At 51.0% G+C, this 20,037-nt stretch overlaps 1 protein-coding gene across 7 annotated transcripts; it reads left to right on the forward strand.

The window, feature by feature from the left end:
- Nucleotides 1–7,624: 7,624 nt before the first annotated feature.
- LOC138119801 (ficolin-1-like) lies at nucleotides 7,625–18,136 on the forward strand. 7 transcript variants are annotated; one of them, XM_069031978.1, is made up of 9 exons: nucleotides 7,625–7,775; nucleotides 8,557–8,688; nucleotides 9,430–9,483; nucleotides 11,392–11,427; nucleotides 12,749–12,784; nucleotides 14,556–14,683; nucleotides 15,096–15,237; nucleotides 15,773–15,907; nucleotides 16,766–18,136. In XM_069031978.1, the coding sequence occupies exons 1-9, from the start codon at nucleotides 7,697–7,699 to the stop codon at nucleotides 17,011–17,013; spliced, it is 990 nt and encodes a 329-aa protein (XP_068888079.1). In that variant the 5' UTR covers nucleotides 7,625–7,696; the 3' UTR covers nucleotides 17,014–18,136. The 7 variants fall into 7 exon arrangements, with proteins under 7 accessions (XP_068888079.1, XP_068888080.1, XP_068888081.1 ...); XM_069031979.1 differs by having other exon boundaries at nucleotides 15,108–15,237; XM_069031980.1 differs by having other exon boundaries at nucleotides 8,575–8,688.
- The last annotated feature ends 1,901 nt before the right edge of the window (nucleotides 18,137–20,037 follow it).

Below are 20,037 nucleotides of genomic sequence, written 5' to 3' on the forward strand. Positions count from 1 at the left end.
GCCAGTGTGACACTGCAGGACCTTATGGAATCATGGAGACCCTTTTGACACTGCAGGGCCTCATGGAAGCAAGGGGGCATTGTGATATTGCTAGGCCTCATAGAAACAAATATCTGTTTTGATACTCCGGGGCCTCATGGAATATGGGGCAATTGTGATGCTGCGGGGCCCCAAGGATCCGAGGAACATGGAACAGGTCTGGTTGGCTTGGCCTCCTGGGGGCCGCCTGCCTGGTCTGGCTGACCTTGGCATGTTGAGGGTTGCTTCTCATCTGCCCCTGAAACCCTGGATTTCCTTGCTTTCCTTCTTCTGGGAAAGAACTGTCCTTCTCCTCCAGGGGCTCATGGCCAAAATTGGGATTCTACCTCCAAATTTGATTATATCCATATGGATTGTTCCCATATGAAACCTACCAAGACAGACAGCTCTGTCTGGCCTTGGCCTCTTGGGGCCACCTCGCATCTGCCTTCAAACCACTGAGGGGCTGTGCTTTTCTTCCCGTGGAATAAAACATCTTTCAAGTCCAGGCATCCATGGGCAAAATTGGGAAGCTGCCTCCAAAATTCCTTATATCCAAGGAATAGCTCCCAGACAAAAGCTGCCAGGACTGTCTAGGTTCCCTTGGCTTCCTGAGGGCCAGCTCTCATCTGCCTTTGAAACACTGGGTCTCCATACTGTCCTTCCTATGGGAAAGAGCTGTCCTTCTTGTCCAGATGCCCATGGACAAAACTGGGATTGGGCCTCCCAAATTCCATCTATCCATAAAACAGCTGCCAAGACAAACAGGTCTGGCTGGCCTTGGCCTCCTTGGGGCCACCTCTCATGTGTCTTTGAAACACTGGGGCTGTGCTTTCCTTCCTATGCAGAACTGTCAAAGCTGAAATGGAATTCCACCTCCAAAACTCCCTATATAACCAAGGGTTGCTTTCAGACCAAAAGCTGCAAGGACAGACAGGTCTGGCTTGCCTTGGCCTCTGGTGACTGCCTCTCATCTGCCTTCAAAACACTGGGGTTCTGCAATTTCCTTCCTAGAGAAAAGAACTGTCCTTGTCCAGGCACCCCTGGCCTCAAGCCCATGACCACTGTATAGGGACAAAGGAGCTCTGTGGTCAGTGGAGTGGAGACTGAGGACAGCAAAGGAGAGCCAAGGGAGGGACTGAAGGGCAGTTTCAGAGATGGTGGATCCTTTTGACATAGTAGAGAACAGCTGGAGAAAGAAAGAATTAATGCCAAGGACAGCTGGGGAGGTCCAGACTGGACACAAGGAAGAGAAAGGAATTTCTGTCCCAGGGCAGGGCTGGGGTGCAACACGTCCCCCAGAAGGAGCCTGGAGCAGCCCAAGGCTTTGTGTGCCCAGGTAGAGGCAGGCAGGACACAGAGCTGCCAGCAAAGGAAGGGGCCAGCCAGGTGGGGCAGCCGGGGGGATGAGGACAGCCTGCAGGGACAGAGGCGCAGGGCAGGGACAGCGTGGCACAGCCTGGGCTGCAGAGGGCAGAGGGATGGGCAGCAGCTGCAAGGCCCTGACAGAGCCAACTTGTGCAGCCCTTTGGCCACGGCTGCTGTCCCTGGCCCTGAGGCCAGCAGGAGACAAGTGACCCTTGCAGCCCTGGGGCCTCAGTGCCTCCTTGTCCCTGCCCAGCAGCCTGGCAGGGGCCGCCCCATGGTGCTGCCCTGGGCACTGCCCATCCCCACTTCCCAGTGCCCCGGCAAGAGCCCTGAGCACTGAGGGAGGGACAGGATCTGCCTTGCCAGGGGCTGGGGCTCAGGCCTTGGCCCTTTGCACTCAGGGAACACAGCCAGGTTTGCTCAGCACCAGAGACACCTTTCCCTTGCTTGTCCCCACCTGCCATCGCTGCCTCCAGAGTTCTGCTCTCACTGGAACCTGGGGACACTTTCTCAGTCCTGTCCCTCACTGGGACCCATTAAAACTTCCAGAAACTTTGGAGTTTGATTCTGACTTTGAATTCCTGAGAGGTTTCTTTCACTCCCTCTCAGGGCCTCAGCACCAAGCCCCGAGAGGGTCATTCCAGTCCTTGTGCTGTGTCTGTGCTGCTGAGCTGGGCCGGGCTCCTGGCACAGAGGCAGCTCCTGGCAAGCGGCAGCGCTGCAGAGAGACAGCTCTGGCCAGGAGCAGCTCCTGGGCACAGCCCAGCAGGGCCAGGGCACTGCCTGCAGCCAGCCTGGGCACAGCACAGAGGCACACAGGGCTTCAACTCAGCCAGGGCTGGGAAGGGGCTGGGAAGTGACTGCAGGAGAATCATGGCCAGCCCTTGACACAGGAAGCCTCTGGCTGCAGGACAAGGCAGCTGCAGCTCCTGGAGGGATCTCCTGAAGCTGCAACATCCCAATGCCTACAGATCCTCTAAGTCCATTCTCTGCTTATCTCCTGGCTACAGCAGCCAGGGGTGCCCAGGGCTGTCCTGCAGAGCAGGGTCCTGCAGCCCAGGGCGCTGAGCTGGGGCAGGGACTCTGCTGCCTGCCAGGGGCAGCTCTCAGCCAGCCCAGGGAGCTGCTCTCAGTGCTGGGGGACAAGGTGTGGGTGGAAGGAGACAGCTGGCCAGGCTTGGAAGTGTTCTTCTTGTGTGGTGGGGATGCTGCATTGCTCAGGACTGCTCCCAGCAGGACATTTAACTCCAGGATATTCCCTAGTAGATTATACAGGGAGCACAGCAAGGCAGGGAATGCATAAAAGGGAAGAACCCTGATTTTTTTAATCTACTGCTCTGGGTTGCCTGTAAGGGAAATTGCACATGGATATTCATCTCTCAGTTCAAGTTGAGAAAAATAAAAAAATTTTCTCTGAGATCTGAAGAAACCGGGCGGTGACAGAAATCAGCACGGGGTCCCTTACAGGCAGCATCAGCGTTGCTTTTGTATCCTCCTCAGGGGTGCTCTGACTTTGCCATCAGAGCCTGCAGAGCCAGAGCTGCCCCTGGGCCGTGCCCTGGGCTGGGAGGGGTCTGCAGGGCAGAGCTGAGCCCCCAGGGCCAGGCTGGGCTCTGGCAGCACTGGCAGGGCCCAGGCCTGGGCACAGGGAGCAGCTGCTGGCAGGGACAGCCCCAGGCAGCAGAGCCCTGGGCAGGCAGGGGGGGAAAAGTGCCACCAAGCTGGGCTGGGATATTTAAAGTCCTCTGCAAAGCCAACTATTCCAGGATTACTTTTTGACAGATCCCCATGGCCAGAGGCAGCAAATGTCCAACAGCAGCTCCATCAGCCACTTCCTCCTGCTGCCATTGGCAGACACGCGGCAGCTGCAGCTCCTGCACTTCTGCCTCTTCCTGGGCATCTCCCTGGCTGCCCTCCTGGGCAGCGGCCTCATCATCAGTGCCATAGCCTGCGGCCAGCACCTGCACAGCCCCGTGTTCTTCTTCCTGCTCAGCCTGGCCCTCAGCGACCTGGGCTCCATCTGCACCACTGTCCCCAAGGCCATGCACAATTCCCTCTGGGGCACCAGGCACATCTCCTACTCAGCATGTGCTGCTCAGGTGTTTTTCTTTATGTTCTTCATTGGAGCAGAGTATTGTCTCCTCACCACCATGTGCTGTGGGGTATGCTCAGCCCCTGCCCTGGAGGGATCCCTGCTGAGATAAGAGATTTCACAATTGCCCAGCAGGACTCCCTGGAAAGGCAATCACTTCCTTGGTCATGGCGAGAAAAGACAGACCCACAGTCCTTTAGGAGACCCTATGCAGATCCTTTGTAACCCATTGGCCTTTACCCATCCCCTGTATCCCTATAAAAGCCTCTGCCCCTGTGGGGAGAGCTCTCATCCCTGGCTTTCCCCTTCACTGGAGGGGACCAACAATAAAGCTACCTCTGTGCAGAACCAGCCACATGAGCCTCTCGTCTCTCTCTCTGGTCTGGCTTGGCCTGGAGGCTGCCCTGCAGAGCTGAGCTGGAATCACGAGCTGACAATCACTGAAGAGCTGACAGCCTCTGCAAGAGCCCTCCTGCCAGCAGCTGAGGGAAGACACCAGGCCTCGGGAAGGCGATTCTTTTCAGGACCATCTCCCCTGACCGGTCACCTCTTCCTGGGTCAGAGCTACTGACCCCATCACCAGCTGTAATAATGTGCTACGACTGCTACATGTCCATCTGCAAAGCCCTGCACTACGGGGCCCTCCTGGGCAGCAGAGCTTGTGCCCACATGGCAGCAGCTGCCTGGGCCAGTGCCTTTCTCTACGCTCTCATGCACACGGCCAATACATTTTCCCTGCCCCTGTGCCAGGACAATGCCCTGGGCCACTTCTTCTGGGAAATCCCACACATCCTCAAGCTCTCCTGCTCCAAATCCTACCTCAGGGAACTTGGGCTCATCGCTGTCAGTGTCTGTTTGGTATTTGGCTGTTTTGTGTTCATTGTTTTCTCCTATGTGCAGATCTTCAGGGCTGTGCTGAGGATCCCCTCTGAGCAGGGCCGGCACAAAGCCTTTTCCACGTGCCTCCCTCACCTGGCCGTGCTCTCCCTGTTTCTCAGCACTGCCTTTTTTGCCTACCTGAAGCCCCCCTCCATCTCGTTCCCATCCCTGGATGTGGCCCTGTCAGTTCTGTACTCCTTTGAAGCTGCCCTGTGAATGCAGAGCGTGAAGCAACGCAACATGTAAAACCCAAGGGGTGAGCAGGGCGAGTCTCCTCCCTTTGCTTCCCCATGTTTCCCCTCCCCGGTGAGGACAACTGTCTTTAGAAACTCTACCAGATACCTCTGCCTTTTTTTTTTACCTCTTCCTCTGCTCCTCTTCCTGAGGAGCCTCAAGAACTGTTTTGGTGGTAAGGACAAGAAAAATGAGCAACAGAGCTCTTAGCACCAAGGCACTGTGTTCACAAAACCCAGAAGCAGAAAGGGTTAAATTAGAGACATCTCTTGAAAAAAACCTGCTATCTTAGCCTGGGCGAATGCCTGCACCAAAAATACTGAGACTGGTTATGGGCTGAAGAAATTCTCCTTTGGAAATGTAAGTGTTCATCAAAAAAACCCCTGTAAACTTCGTTATTCACACATAGTCAAAAGCTATAAATAGCACAGCTCACAAAAGGCCAAGCCAGAAGAACATCTTTCCTTGTTGCTTTCGATGGCAGTCTATCCTTGCAGGCTGACACCACTCCTTTCCCAGCAAGACAATCCTTCAAAGCACACGGAAGAGTCCCTTGAGCACCCACGATGGTGCCAACTCTCAAGCAAACTCTTATTTCATGTCAAATTTGTCAGTTTACCTCCCAGCTCCCAGTGCCCATCATCTGCCCTTGTTGCAGCTTGAGGAGTTGCGTGGCAGTGTTCCGAGGTGACTACAGAACAGAGGAATGCAATGAGTGGGGCTTGCTGCTTGTTGTTTTTTGTACTTGCAGCTTTTGCTGCTCTCCCCACCCTCCCTGCAAAGCTCTAGCATCCCTCTGGTAGCAAAGACCCGGGACCCCACTAGAACCCAGGACTTCACCTGCTATTTTGCATTAATCGGTGCTAAATCCTCTGTTACACGTGGTTATGATGCTTCCCCGTGAACTTTGTGAAGTTCTCAATGACTTCCGATTTCCTAAGCTTAGTTTCTTAAGGATTTGTAGATCAGTTCAATTCTGGGAACTTCACTCTTGGCATTTATGTTTCTAGAGGTAAACTGATGGTGTTCAGAGGTGCTCCCCCCTCATCCAGTGTGCTTAAAATTCTTCTTTTCTCATCCTCAAGTGTCCCTGGACTTTCGAGACTCGCAGGAGACATTTCCCAGGGCTCAAGGGAGAATGTACACATACAAAAGCATTTCTGAATCGGCCCTCTGCAACCTTCACTGGGTGCTGGGATGAGGAAAAGCAATTAAGGACATATTGATCACTGTGCCAATTTCAAAATCTACCCTCAGGAATCTGACCCACTTTGGACTAAGCTTGTTTATTGGCAGTTTCCTCCCAGCTCCCAAAAGTAGCTGCATCAACAAGGACACTGCTGCTTTCCCAGATGAGAATGGGGAGATATCAGTGTCCCCCAGGCTGGATGGAGCCCACAGCTAATAACACTTAGAGGGATGCATCAGTGCTGGACAGATACATCGCAGCTGCCTCCATAACATGCATTCTCAGCCCAACCCAGGGCTGGATGCTGCTAATGGAGTATCCAGAAAAAGCTGGGCAACCCCCCTTTTTTTTCCCCCCCCTGTTTCCACAAAGACAGCAGAGGCACCAGGCAGGAGCTTCTCAGTGTGAGGGGCTGGCTCTACATCACCTCCACTTGCCCCGTGGTCCAGACACCAGTTCTTTGCAGATGGACAGCACAGGCTGTACCAATGAGAAAAGAGAGGTGTACAGTTCCCAGCCACCCTAGAGCTGCCCTGCACAGATCTCTCCTTCCCTAGCACCTGCCAATCCTTTTCTCTTTCCTTTTGGGAGGCTTCTTTCTGAAGGAAGAAAGGACCTGATCTCATTTTTTCCCAAGAACTGCAACATAGCAGTTGCTACAAGTGAGATGCTTTTTCCCATGTAAAGCAAATCCCAAACTTGAATGCAGCCCATCTCATCACAATTCCTCTGATTTTCCTGCAATTTTTCCAGATGGGAAAAGGAAAGTAAGGTGTGCATTTCTCTGCCAGAATTGTTTCTTAGGAGTTAAAATGACTGCAACGTCTACTGGGTTATTACTTTATATTATTATATACATGAATAAGAGTATGCATATGAGTGTGTTCATGTCTGGGCTATATGGGGCACAAAGAATTTAAGTGACAATCCAATACCTACCTCTCCCTTGCTTTCTTCCATTTGCTTAACATCAAACTGTCACGTATCATGGGAAGTTGGGCTGTTAGAGGCACCTTATGATAGAAGTGCTTGAGGGGGAGCTGTGTTCTGCCTCTGATATCCTGGGGGAAAGGCTCCAAGAAATCAGTCTCCTCTGAACTGGGATGTAACGATAAGGAGGAAAAACTTAAGTTCTGCCCTCTACTAAAATTCATAAACTTTACAGGCTCTGGGTCTAAAAGTAATATGGGGTTCAGACTTGATGAAGCAGATTGGACCTCTAGTAACGCTGTCACAAATAAGCAAAGTACAGGGTGAGAGAAACCAGAAATCTTGCTCGCTAGTACAATGAAGAGTTGGGGGGGGGGGGGGGGGGGAATCAAACATGCTCTGTGTACCTACCCTTGCCTGAGTTTGAACTCCATCATTCATGAATCATGTACAAAGGGAAGCCTGAAGGGCTGAGAAGTGGTGCTGGGCTGACGGGCGGGAAGAGCACTGGAGTGTGAGCCAGACTGTGTAGCCTCTCTGCCACTGGCCTCAGTTGAACTTGGGCTTTTGACTCCCAGTGCTTCAGTTTCCCCATCTACACAGTAAGTTCTCTTCTTCATAAAGGGCTACTAGCAGGCAGGATGAGGGAAGCTGTCTACACTTAGGTAAATATGGTTTTGCCAGTTCATTTTCTCTAGAAACACAATAGGAGACGGGAAAGGCATCCGAAATTTGTGGAGCACAGAGGTGAGGCAGGCTGGGGCAGCCAGGCAAGAATTTTCCCGTCAGACTTTTGGAAAGCGGCTTATCTGTGAAACAGCTTGAGACCCAGCCAGGCCACAGACCTGGGAGCAGCCAGTGGGCAAGTGCAGAGGTGGAGCTTCCACCGAGGCTGTTTGTTCGATGTGAAACGCTTGGATGGGTCAGTGCTGATTGCAGCACCCGAGAGGCGGCTGAGGGGAGCTGTGCAAAGAGTAGCACTGGCCATGGGGAGGGCAGCCCCAGCCCTCCTGATACTGCTCAGCCTAAAAGTGACGATTTGTGATGCTGAGGACACCTGCTCAGGTGAGTAGAGCACAAATATTACTGCTGTCTCACTGAGACGGCCTGTTTCATCTCCCCTGATAAGAGAAGGAGCTTGGGGAGGGAGGGGGAAAAGTACCATATGACTTTTTTTACTTCTATGCTTTTTTAAATTCAGCTGCAGGTGGGAGGAGAGTAAGGAGGAGGCTGAAGTCTCAGCAGCCACTTAAGAAAGCTGCTGGCTCCAACTAGTGATGTAACATCATTCCCTCACCAGTGGGATCTCTAGGAACAGAGAGTCTCCGGTGAGGTTTTCCCCCCTGGTTAGGGTTTTTTGTTAGTAGGGCCTTGGTACAGCTACCAAAGGATACAGAGCAATACAAAGGATCAGCCTGGGGATGCTGTGTGGGCACAGTGTTCTGTCTGCATTCCTCAAGAAGGCCACGGGGGAATTTCAAACAGGGCTGCCATCAGGAAATTCAGAAGAACCCTTGCCCTTACTGTCCACAGATCCATCAGTGTCACTTACTCTGCTGTCTATACTCCATTGGGGCACCTCTCAGCTTTTGTTTTATTAAGCTACAGTATATTTGTCATGCATGCAATGTCATATATATTAGCCTCCTCTCCCACTGAACTCCCCTGAAGCCAGAGAGGTGCAGAGTCTGGCTCCTCTAATATGTGAGATCCTCAATGCTATCTGTCAATCCATACAACACCCCCAAACTTCCACACTCATTGCTTTTGATTGCACTGTTCCTCAGATTCAAAGGGTTTGGTTTCCTCTCCAAGATATTTCAGAGCCCTAATAATCTCCACAAAGACTGTCTTCATTTCTCAGAGGTGAGAATAGTGGGACTGGGTGATGCTGACCGACTTGCCATTCTTCAAGGATGTCCAGGGATCCCAGGTGTCTCTGGCCCGAAAGGAGAACCAGGTCTCCCAGGAAGAAAAGGTGAGGCCCCCAAAGCCAGTGATGAGCACTGTGATACAAGGCGGTTTTGTTGCTTTGGGCAGGGGAAGCAAGCTGAGGCTGGAGCAGTTGCTGGCCCGGCATTGGCTGCTGTGAGGAGCTGGAGAATTGAATAGGAGTGGAAAACACCCCAATTAGACATATGCTGCTACACGTGGAGTGACCTGTTTCTTCCTTGAGTCCTGTCACAAGCCTGAAGTGATCTCGGGGTGTGAAGTGTCTCATTCGTTTCTTCTACAGAAAATCATCCATTTATTTTATGGGTCTTTATTGAACGGTCTGGGTGGGAGGGTGGCTGAGATGCTCCTGCCTGTTTTCCGGGGAAGTTTGCGAAATGTACTGGCAACCCCTATTCCGGGGAGCAAGGGAGATGGGAGTTCTTCAGAGTTTTCATAGCCACCTCAAGAGAAGGTGAATCACATCAGCTGAGCAAGCTGATCCACCACAGCAGAATCTGTGGATGGCTCCACGATGTACAAAGGTCATAAGAATTCGTATGTGAACTGCAAATTAAGGCTTAAAATGGCAGTACCACTGTAGTAAGGCTCCAACAGAAAAAAAGGAGTAAGGTAAAAGAGTAAACTATGTTGCAGGACTGAGTCTAATTAACAAAACGCAGCTCCCTCGTTTCTGTGAAAGCCAAGGCCCCGTTGCCCAGACTTCTGTGAGCCCCACCCCGGTCAGTTTGTAATGTGCACATACAAAATGAGTCTTTCTTTGCAGGAGAAATGGGAGACCAGGGATTCCCCGGGAAAGCAGGACCACCTGGTGCAAAAGGTAATGCATAACATATGCAGTTCTAATTTGTAAATGCCCCCAAGCTCAGGACGTGCATTGGGAGACTGGATCTACAGAGATGAACTGCAGGGCTGGCCATAGGCTAAGAAATGGCACTGAAGTAGCATAGGAAAAGACTGATTTGGGGGTATGGCTCTTGCATGGAGTGAGCACTAGAAACAGTGTCCTTGAGTGGGACAGAGGAAGATACCACTCTTCTCAAAATTTCCCACTGACACTTACCAGCCCCCTAAAATCAGACTCCTCCCCATTCCCCACTCCTACCCTAACCTGCCTCCAGCACAACAAGCCTGCCCAAATGCCCCCCAGCTCTCAGGAGCTTTGGAGCTCTCTGTGGAGCTTCAGCCCAGAGGCCTGATGCAGAGGCACTATGCTGGGTGCTTGTTCTGCCAATTGACAGGGGCAATTTAAAGGACACAGACACCAATGGAAAGAATGGTCTTATTTTACTATGAATATTAAGGCAACACAAAAGTAAAATGATTCATTCAATAAAACTACATGCTTGGCTTTGGCAACAGGCAAAAATAAGCAAGGTGATGAACCTAATCATTACTATACGAGAGACAGGATAGTGATTGAGAAAGATACATCACCAATTGCCTAAATACTTTACCATCATCCAGAGCCTGCAGTCCCTGGGGAGCCCCATTTCGCAGAGAGGACGTGGAGAACCCTTCCCAGCAATTGGGAAAACCCCACGCAGTGTATCCACCCATAGGTGAGGTCTCCGAATTCACCCTGAAAGGGAGTCCAGTGTTTATAGGCCCAAATCAGCAAGTCAAAGTGACTTGATTATATTTAGCATGAAAACACCTGGGTCTGATGGCACTCTTCCTGATTAGCCAGGGCCAGGACTTGGCGAGAGCCCAGGCCTTGGCTGGGAGGGTTTTCCCCTAAAATACCTAAAATACAGTGATGAGTATTTTGGACCAAACCACTACAATACCCTACAAACAAGCCTCTATTCATGTCAGTTGGAAAAGTTTCTTAAAATCACACATTTCTTGCAGATAACTACATAAGGTTATAAACAGCTAGCATAGTCTTTGTCATCTATTTATAGCTAAATAATACTGATGGTGTTAGTCACACAATGCCCAGGATCCATCTTATACATCACCTCTGGCTTAGGCCTGCTGCTCAGGCCTCAGCACATCACTGCTTTCAGCAGCCTCCAGGCTTTGACTCGGTGCGCAGTGCCCGCTTGACCACAAGAACGGGATCAAAGAATGGCAGAGGATGAGGTTTTCTTTGTAATGGGATGAACCCCTGAAGAGGATGATGTCTGTTAAGAAACTGGTTTTCACCACTCAACCTTGCTTAGGACCTTCAGCAGGACGTGTACTGCAAATACTGGAAAAGTGTCTCTTCTAAAGAATCCAGCTCCCAGCACAAGGGAACCGTAGGAACTGAGCAGCAGGGAAGACACCCCTTTTACATGCTGAATATGAAGCTATTACCTGGCCAAAAGCACCCAAGACTTGAACTGAAGCTCCAGCAGGAGATGGACAAACCCACTGAAAAAGCAGTTATTGATCGAAATCTCACAAGTGCCTGACTGTAAACAGAAAGCCCCCACAGAAAGTCACTGAAATGGAACTGTGAATCCCCCATACATTCCAGGAGATGGAACAGCAGTCCTCTCTCTTCTGTATCCTGCTCTTCCTGCTGTTCCTGAGAGATACTGCTGATCAAGAGAGCAGCCAGGCTGGGGCAGCAGGTCCACCTGGGACACTCAGTCGAGCACCGTAGCTCTGCACCTCTTGGCAGCCTCTCCTGTACATTTGGGACATACAGAGGGGCTGAAGCAGCCACCTGAGGAGCCACAGTAATTCATTTGCCTTGGATAGACTGTGATGAGCATTTTCTTCTTGTGTTTTGTAGGAGCAGCTGGAGAGCCTGGCTTCCCAGGTCTGAAAGGTAAATCATGCTATGCTAAATTTATCATGTGAGCTACTTTGTAAACTTCCACCCAGTGCTGTTCTGGTACAACCCACCAGATGGGAGCAGTTATAGAGACTGGATGGGGCTATTTGGTGACAGCTATACCTTATCATAGGCTCCACCCTGGGCCAGGTGCTGTGGGTAGTCCCACTCCCAAACCAGATGTTCAGCAACGGGTGCTGTCCGCAGCTCGGGCAGCTGGTGCTGCCACCTGGCACCATCAGCTGCAGAAACCGCACGGCTGCAGGACCAGCCAGATTTGGGGAGAGCTCCTAATACTCCAATGCTGTGACAAAATGCAGAGGCTCAAATGAAATTCAGTTGCTGCTAGTGCCAGAGGAACATGTCTCTACCAGCAATAAGGTAGTAGGAAAACATGGGGTTTTTTCCCTTGTGCCAACATCCTGCATGCAAGGACCACAGGCAGGCACCACTGAGCACTGTCTTCACTATGGCTTCCCTCTCTGGAGTTTGGCTGGCAATCACTGGGTCCAACACCGCTGGCCTGGCAGACAGTTCTAGTGCTCCAGTGTGTCACTGCTGCTCCCAAACCACTGGCTGAAGCTCTGTGCCAGCAGCAGTCATTCCCCTCATCTGCCTTCCCAAGGTGCATTTCTTCCCCCTTCCCACACTTACCCACTCCTGTTCCACATGTCCCAGCCCTATGGGACTCACTGGCACAAACTGTTGGTACGCAGCTCCATGGGCTGGGCAGCAGCAGGCAGAGCAGCCAGGTCCAACAGAGACACATCTTGCATCGGTCTCACCATTTGGACCTCTAAGCCCTAAAACAGATGCCAGCGGGAAATAGATCATGCCAGGTCCAACAGGCCAAGAGAGGCAAATGCTGCTGCTCATTGTGCACATGTGTATATATATATATTTGTGTATATATATATATATAGTGCATCCCCCCAGTGGCCACCCCATGTACCTCCTGGTCAACCTGGAGAGCTCTTCCCAGTGTCTGAAGCTGCTGGGTGTCATTGCTGTAGTTACAGGGATTTGTGACTTGGGTTCCCACCTGCCCCTCTGTGCTTTCCTGGGTCTGTGCAGATGGGCTGGTGGGTCTCCTCTGGTGGGCCTGGGAGCAGCCAGGACAGCTTACACTGAGCAGCTCTTCCTGCCTGGTTTCTCTATGCCTTTCATTTGCTTGGCGCAGATGAGCCAAGCACTTCCTCTAACATCACAGCTCTCCACTGCAGCAGGATTTGTCTTGGCAAATGTCAAGTACTGGGGAAGGGTATTGCTGGGTGTGGAAGGCGGGGAGCAGTTGATGGTGTTGTTTGTCCAACAGGAACAAAAGGAGAGCCTGGATTTCCAGAAATATGGGGTGAGTTTCATCCTAGGTCTTCATGACACTGGTCAGCTTTGCAGAGTGGATGGTGGTGGACTACCTGCACCAGAAGTCAGGACAGGATAGGAATAAAAACAAGTTTAGAGTGACATTGAAGGATGGAGGTAGGAAATATCACTGTTGTCTTTGCTTCTGTAGGTCTACTCTGTACTCTAGCCATGCTGGGAAAATCATGTCCTCTGAGCACTACTTAAATGTCCTGTCCTCTGTGTGTCCTGGAGGAGGTCTATCTGAGTTTTTCAGAGACTCGGTGTCCTGATTTCTAAGATGAAACCACTAGAAACAGCTGTATGGACATGTGGTTACTTCAAAGGCAGTTACACCCCCGCACTTGCAGTGGCACCTTTAGTACTTGTGGAGTTCGTGTGTGTGATAGAGCTCAGATTAACTTAATCATTGGAAGAAAAGAAGAAAAATAAAAAAAACAAGTTTCAGTTGCTCCATCTGTCTCCATGAGCTAAAGTTAAAGGAGAGCTACAACCTCCTCTGGCTACAACTGGGTGCTGTAGGGCCACAATAACGTGCAAGATCAAAGCTGCTGTAACGCCTGACAGACTGGGATGCCACTGAACTGGTCCCTTGCTGCCCCAGACACTTCTCTGGGCATGTAAAACATTTGACTAAAAAAGAAAAGGCCAAGTCCAGGACCATCTCCCTGCTAGGGAGGTCACAAGATAGCCCGGTACAGCTGTGTATCCATGTATCACACACAGCATGCTGGGACACCTGCACCACCAGCCCCACCAGCACCACCAGCACCACCATCTCTGATCATGTCCCCAGGCTTTCCCTTCAACAGCTACTGATGCAGCTGTAGGCTGGGATGTCTGATAGGGACCATTCAGTCACCTGTGAATCTGAACTTTGGTCAGCAGGTATGGTTTTGGGGAGGGAAAAACAGTATACGTAACATATACATGTATGTATATGTATACATATATATAAATGTACATATTCAAAAGAGTTGTGTGTCTTGGGGAGATTTCATTGTGGCCTTCCAGTACTTAAATGGTGCTTATAAAAAAGCTGGAGAGTGACTTTCCATGGGCAGTGACAGGACAATGGGGAACGACTTACAGCTAAAAGAGGAGAGATTTAGATTAGGTATTAGGAGGAGATTTTTTACTCAGAAGGTGGTAAGACCCTGGCACAGGTTGGCCAGAGAAGCTGTGGCTGCCCATCCCTGGCAGTGTCCGGGGCCAGGTTTGGACGGGGCTTGAAGCAACCTGGTCTATTGGAAGGTGTCCCTGCCCATGGCAGGGAGTGGAATGAGATGAGCTTTACGGTTCCTTCCAACCCAAACCAGTGGGTGATTCTATGATTCAACCCACAGAGGATGAGCTGAACACTATTCACTGCATCACAGGGAGCTCTCTGTGTCACTAACTCCTTTGCTGTCAATTACCCACACACTCTCTGTGCCCTGCATACATTCTGGAGCTGGGACAAATTCCTGGATCATGAGTTTGTCATCCTTTTCAGAGCAGCTCCATCATTCAGACCCCCAAAAGTCATTGCAAATGAGAGGAGTCTTGGCACCTTAGACCATCTCTTTCTTAGAAGGTGCCCTTCTCCCATGCAACATAGGGACTCAGAAGCCATGGCAGGGTTTGGTTCCCAGCAGTTCCACATTAGGATCCTGCAGCACAAAGAGCCAGCTGGGTGCTGGAGGGCTCAAAGGCTCAAGGCTCCCTGGATCAGTAAACACATTATAACTCTTTCCACTTGATCTCTTTGATTTGCACAGAACCCGGGAACTGCCAAGAACTGTTGGCCAAAGGGAAGATTCTGAGTGGCTGGTACACAATCTACCCCCAAGGCTGCAATGCCACCACCGTCTTCTGCGACATGGACACGGATGGTGGGGGATGGATTGTGAGTAGGATGAGGAGAGGGAGGTTTATATGTTCCTACAGTGATTTTTGTTACAGCTGCAAAGGATGGCTCAAAAATAGAAACAAAAGGGAGGAAAACACACAGCTGAGGACAGCTGAGGTTCACGTCCGCAAGCCAGAGTGAATCCCTCTGGACACAGGGGATTCCCCCAGGACTTGTCTCTGGAAGCAGGCTGAGTGCCACAGACCCACTGCCTGCTTAAATCAGCAAATCATTTCCTCCTCATTTCCAAGGGCATATGGAAGAGATCCTTGAGCAAGGGATTCTTGTGGGGTTTGCTCCCCAGACAGCCACAGGCGTGTCCTGATGCAGGGGAAGCATTTACCATGGTAGGCGTGTCCCCCAGGTGCTGTGGATGCTTTTGAGTGAGGGATGGGCTGGTGGGGCTGAGGGTCTCTTTCAGGTTTTTCAGAGGCGCTGGGACGGGTCAGTGAACTTCTTGCGAGATTGGGATTCATACAAACGAGGCTTTGGCAACCAGCTGACGGAGTTCTGGATGGGGAATGACAACATCCACTTCCTCACCTCTCTGGGTAAGGTCTGCCTCCCTCCCGGGCTGGGGCCAAGAGAGTCCAACCCCTGTACCACATTGGGCCATTGTAGACCTCTGAGCTTCTCATAGCCATCTGAGGCCCCCACTGTTAATCCCAAACAGGATGCAGGCTCTTGCAGCCCATGGCATACAGGAAATTGCACTCTAAAGAAAAGCAAGACTAGAAGTCAGGGAAGAGAATGAGCTGGCTGCATGATCTACCCTGGAGACAGGCTAACACATCTTCCTACTTGGACTGGTTGTGATGGCATCGTCTTGTCCACACACAGCCTTGGAATTAGAGCTGTGTGTAGGACTCCTGCCCATAACCACCCAATATCGTATCTGAAAAGCTGCTTCCTTAGAAAACCATCAAAGGCATAGAAGGCTCTGCAGGAATTTTAAAGAAATCAAAATCTCTCAAGTAGTGGAAGCTCCTCTCATGTTAGCTCACAGTTCATTAAACACTCCACCCTGAAATCCAGTGGCATACCCACCATCCGTCCTGCACCACTGCTGTCCATCTTCTCTTCTAGGACCCTGTGAACTCCGCATTGACCTGAGAGACTTTGAGAACAACTACTATTTTGCCAAGTATGCTTCGTTCAGAGTTTTAGGAGAGTCAGAGAAATACAGACTGGTGCTAGGAGACTTCCTTGGTGGAAATGCCGGTAAGTTTGAGGCAGATCACTGGGAAAGTCTGTTTCCTAGAGCGCTTCAGAAGTGTTCAGCTTCTATGCAGAGATGTATCATGCAAACTCCTTGTATCAGCTACATTTTGGGTCAATTTTTTTAAAACTGGCCATGGGACCTCTGGGTACAGAGATGGAGGGGGGCACCCATCACCCAAAGAAGTGTGACTCAGAGCGCTACCTACAAGCCCAGCCGTATGGTTTAACAGCAAATGAGCCTGCTCCTGAGCAGTGCCCAATCCAACTGACCTTTCCAACAGCTCTCAGCAGCCAGGTCAAGTTCTGCTTTTGGTTACGTTGGCAGGAGACATTTGCCCATGAGGTTTGGCATTTCCAGGGCTGCAGTCCTTTTCAACACTTCCAGCATCAGCACTCCATCCTCTTAATACCTGATGTTTTGGGTTTGTTTTTTTAAAAAAAGTAAACAAATCTTCAAAATTCAATATCCATCATTCAGGAATGAGTGAAATCAACACCTGAGAGAGCAGTGCTCTGGGTTTATGTGGCTTCGTACACTGCAACCCTGTCTGGTAATTCAGACCTCAGTGTGTCTGCAGAGAACCTGAGCATTGCAAGAGAAGTGACAACTGTGTACCTGTGAGAATATCTGGCCCATTTGATTCACAGGCATAGATAAATTTTCCATGTGTTTTAGCAGAGCTCAGGATACTTCTTTTGTCCAAGACAAGAAGGAAACCTGTGCAACCGAGCAGCAGGTTTTATACAATCTGCCTTGCACCTGGCAAGGGCCGCTGGTGCCCAGCAAGGGTGCACAGACACGTCAGGGTCCCGTTTGTGATTCCTACTGCAGTAACTGTCAATGTGTGCTCTCTGCAGGAGACTCTTTCTCGTACCACAGGGACATGCCATTTTCAACAACAGATCAGGACAATGACATGAGCTCCTTTAACTGTGCCACAGAATACAAGGGAGCGTGGTGGTACAATGACTGCCATTACTCCAACTTGAATGGGATGTACTGGATGGGTCCACATGGGAGCTATGCTGATGGCATCAACTGGAAGACAGGCAAAGAATACCACTACTCCTATAAGCGAACGGAAATGAAGTTCAGGCCAGTTTAACGTGGCGAGAGGGTGCCTGATAAGCTCCAAGAGGTGCCACTCACCAATCAAGAGAAGACACAAAACATAATGTCTGGGGACAAAAGTGGACCAGGAAGGATATTACAGGTTGTGCCTTCTGCCTAGAGCAGGATTTTTGAAGCCAGAAGATACCGGTGCTGGTTTGAGCTCCTCCTGTAAGCACCAGACCCTGCTGCTTACTCTCACCCTCTCACTCCCATGCTGACTACCTCCAGAAGCCCCACTGATGCTGACTGAGCCCAAGCATCTTTTTCTGAAAAGTGCATTACCTTGATTTAAAGACCAAGTGATGGGTAGAGCCAGTGCACCTCAGTAAAGCTCTGTGATATTATTACCCTAAATGGTAATTGCTGGTAATTTCTAGTCTAATCCATGTATATGAAGCCTCCAATATACTTGCAGCCTCTTTCTGTTGGACCCAAGAGCTGTCTGAAAGGCACTGAATTCCTGACCTGTCCCACTCTCCCTGCAGGCTGTGATGGAGCCACGATGTAGAACAGCATGGAAAAGACTGAGCTTCCAGGGGCTGAGCATCCAGGGCTGAGCACAGGGCTGCCAGTACTACCAGCTTCCCCCTTCCCTCCCCAAGTGTTCAAGGACCTCAGGTGGGACCTCAGCTCCTGGAACCACAGCAGAGTTGCTCAGCACTTCCCACTGGGACACAGCTGCAGCTAGGCCCAGAGCCAGCTTTAGCCACTCTTCCGGGCATGTTTCTAGATCTCATTAGCTGCTGTGGACCAAGAGCTGCATGCAAAACAGGCTGTTCAGCAGCATGTGTGGTACCAAGACACTAGAGCAGCTTCAAGTCACTGGGTCTCTTCTTCCTGTGCTCCTGCTGCTGGAACTCCTCCCCACAGCTGACACAGGAGGGCTGACTGCTAACTCTTCACTGCGGGGACAGAGACAAGTGGAAACAGAATATCTCTTTCTGTCATGTTCCTAATGGTCCCGGGTTTATTTCACTACATATTGCACAGATATGTAGGAAGGGCAGCTCCAGCCCTAGAAGACTTAATCCAAACCTTGTAGGTGAGAAAAGTGAGGAGGTCACTCAGTCCACCACAGCAGGTCAACAGTGTGCTAAAAAATAAACCTGAGAGTTTGCACCTCCCCACTTGCTAGGTCCTGTCTCAGTTTACTCCTTTTCAGTTACACAAGGAAGTGTGTGTCTGAGCAGAGAAGTGCAGAGCCACAGTCTGCCACCTCTGCATGATGTTGGTCCAGAGAGCAGGGGCGGCCAAAAGCCAGTCTCACGCTGGTCACGCTCTGTGCAGCCTAGCCCCAGCATCTTGCAGCAGCTTGCCTGGCTGAGCAGTGCAGCCACATCACTCCTAAGTGAACTGCCACATCATTGTTACAGTGCCTCCAAACCTGACCTCCTGAAGAATTTTATCGGGAGGCTGGTGCTGTAACAACACTTTGTGCAGCTTTTGGCAAGCCTGCACGTGGACTGACATTACCACTTGGTCACCTGGCTGGCGTAACCTGCATGATGCCACCCGCACACAAGGCTCAGCGCTGTGCCACTCCCAGCTCCCTGCACTCCACGGGGATCTGGCTTCTCTGTCCCTCCAGTGTCGTCATGCTGAGCTCTGGCTCAAGGCAGTAGTTAGCACAGCCCCAGAAACATCCACTCAGGACTTTACAGGGACAGCAGCAGCAAAAGACAAGGTCAAACCTTTCTTCTGATGTCCACCATACCAAACCAAAGACTATGGCAAGGTTCTCCCAGTCAGACACTGCAGCCTTTCACATCACAATCTCATTGAAACAAGACACACCTATTGATGAGCGGAAAAGACTCCACTACTGGAATAAGTAGTACAGTAGGTGTGTTTATTCCAGCGCTGGGACACATGGGGGATAGCTCCTCCAAAGCCATGCGTGCCGACAGCTGCATTCTGCTTGGTATTTATCGGGTTACAAGTTCCATTTTCACTAAGTTTCCCAATACACCTAGACATATTCATTACCTAGCCCTGCCCAGCCTCGCCTCGTATTACAATGAGCCCAAAAGTCATTTACATCCGCATTGCGCTTGTGCAGTGTTGTCTGGTGGTCGTGGGCAGGGGTCCCCGAGATGAAGTCAGAGTCTTCCTCAGATGAAGTAAAGGGTCTTCCTCATCCTGAACTTTTCACTCCTCCCTGCGCATGCTCTTTATGCCCCTGGCCCAAGCCCAAACTTCAAGACTGGTTTGAGTTAGTTTTAGGTTAAAAACAGGATTTTTGGTCAAGATTCCTTTGCCTTATCAATAGTCTCATGTCTTCTCATCCTGCTTTGGTAGGCAGAGTAAGTGTTGGGCAAGTAGCATGCATTGCTTCTAACAAATCAATTCTTAGTAAATCATTTAACCTCTGCTCCCATCCCCCTGATTCACTATCCCACAGCATTCTCCTGGGCTACACCAATTCTGCAACCCTGAAGAAATCCAGCTGTTGCTTGAAGGCAACTCACCTTCCCCTGCTTCAGCTGCCCCTGCCTTCCCTCCTGGGCTGGCAGGGGCCTCTGCACAGACAGTCCTGTGAGCCAGACCTGAAGACCAATCCCTCAGAAAATTAATTCAACAGGAGAAAAGCAGACCTCCTTTTCAGCTGGCCCAGCTCCCTGGTCCTTTTTATGCAATGGCACGAACTTGTGCCTGGGAAGGACCACAACAAACACCTGATCGGGGAGAGGGTGCCCCCTTCTCTTAGCTCTGACCTAAGCGTGCACAGGATGGAGTGGCCAAGTAACCTTTGCCTCATTGCAATTACAGGACCAGCTTCCCACATCTGCTGCCTTTTTAGCCTCTGCAGTACACACTGGCGCGGCCCCCTCCACCCCCGGGAGGCTCGGCTCGGCTCGGCTCGGCTCGGCTCGGCTCGGCTCGGCTCGGCTCGGCTCGGCTCGGCTCGGCTCGGGCAGCAGGGCAGCGGCCGGGCCCAGCCGCCGTAACGGAGCCGCAGCGGGCGCGGCGCTCGCGTTGTCACGTGAAGGGACGCTGGGCCACCACGTGATGCCGA

This window comes from Aphelocoma coerulescens, chromosome 17 (genome assembly GCF_041296385.1).
Source record: "Aphelocoma coerulescens isolate FSJ_1873_10779 chromosome 17, UR_Acoe_1.0, whole genome shotgun sequence".
In the NCBI taxonomy this organism is placed as follows: domain Eukaryota; kingdom Metazoa; phylum Chordata; class Aves; order Passeriformes; family Corvidae; genus Aphelocoma; species Aphelocoma coerulescens.

What these genes read in the sequence shown, in the direction of transcription:
- LOC138119801 (XM_069031978.1), top strand. Translation starts at nt 7,697, where the DNA reads ATGGGGAGGGCAGCCCCAGCCCTCCTGATACTGCTCAGCCTAAAAGTG. An exon ending in TGGATTTCCAGAAATATGGG is followed by an intron (nt 12,785 to 14,555) that starts GTGAGTTTCATC and finishes TGATTTGCACAG; the next exon opens with AACCCGGGAACTGCCAAGAA. An exon ending in CTTCCTTGGTGGAAATGCCG is followed by an intron (nt 15,908 to 16,765) that starts GTAAGTTTGAGG and finishes TGCTCTCTGCAG; the next exon opens with GAGACTCTTTCTCGTACCAC.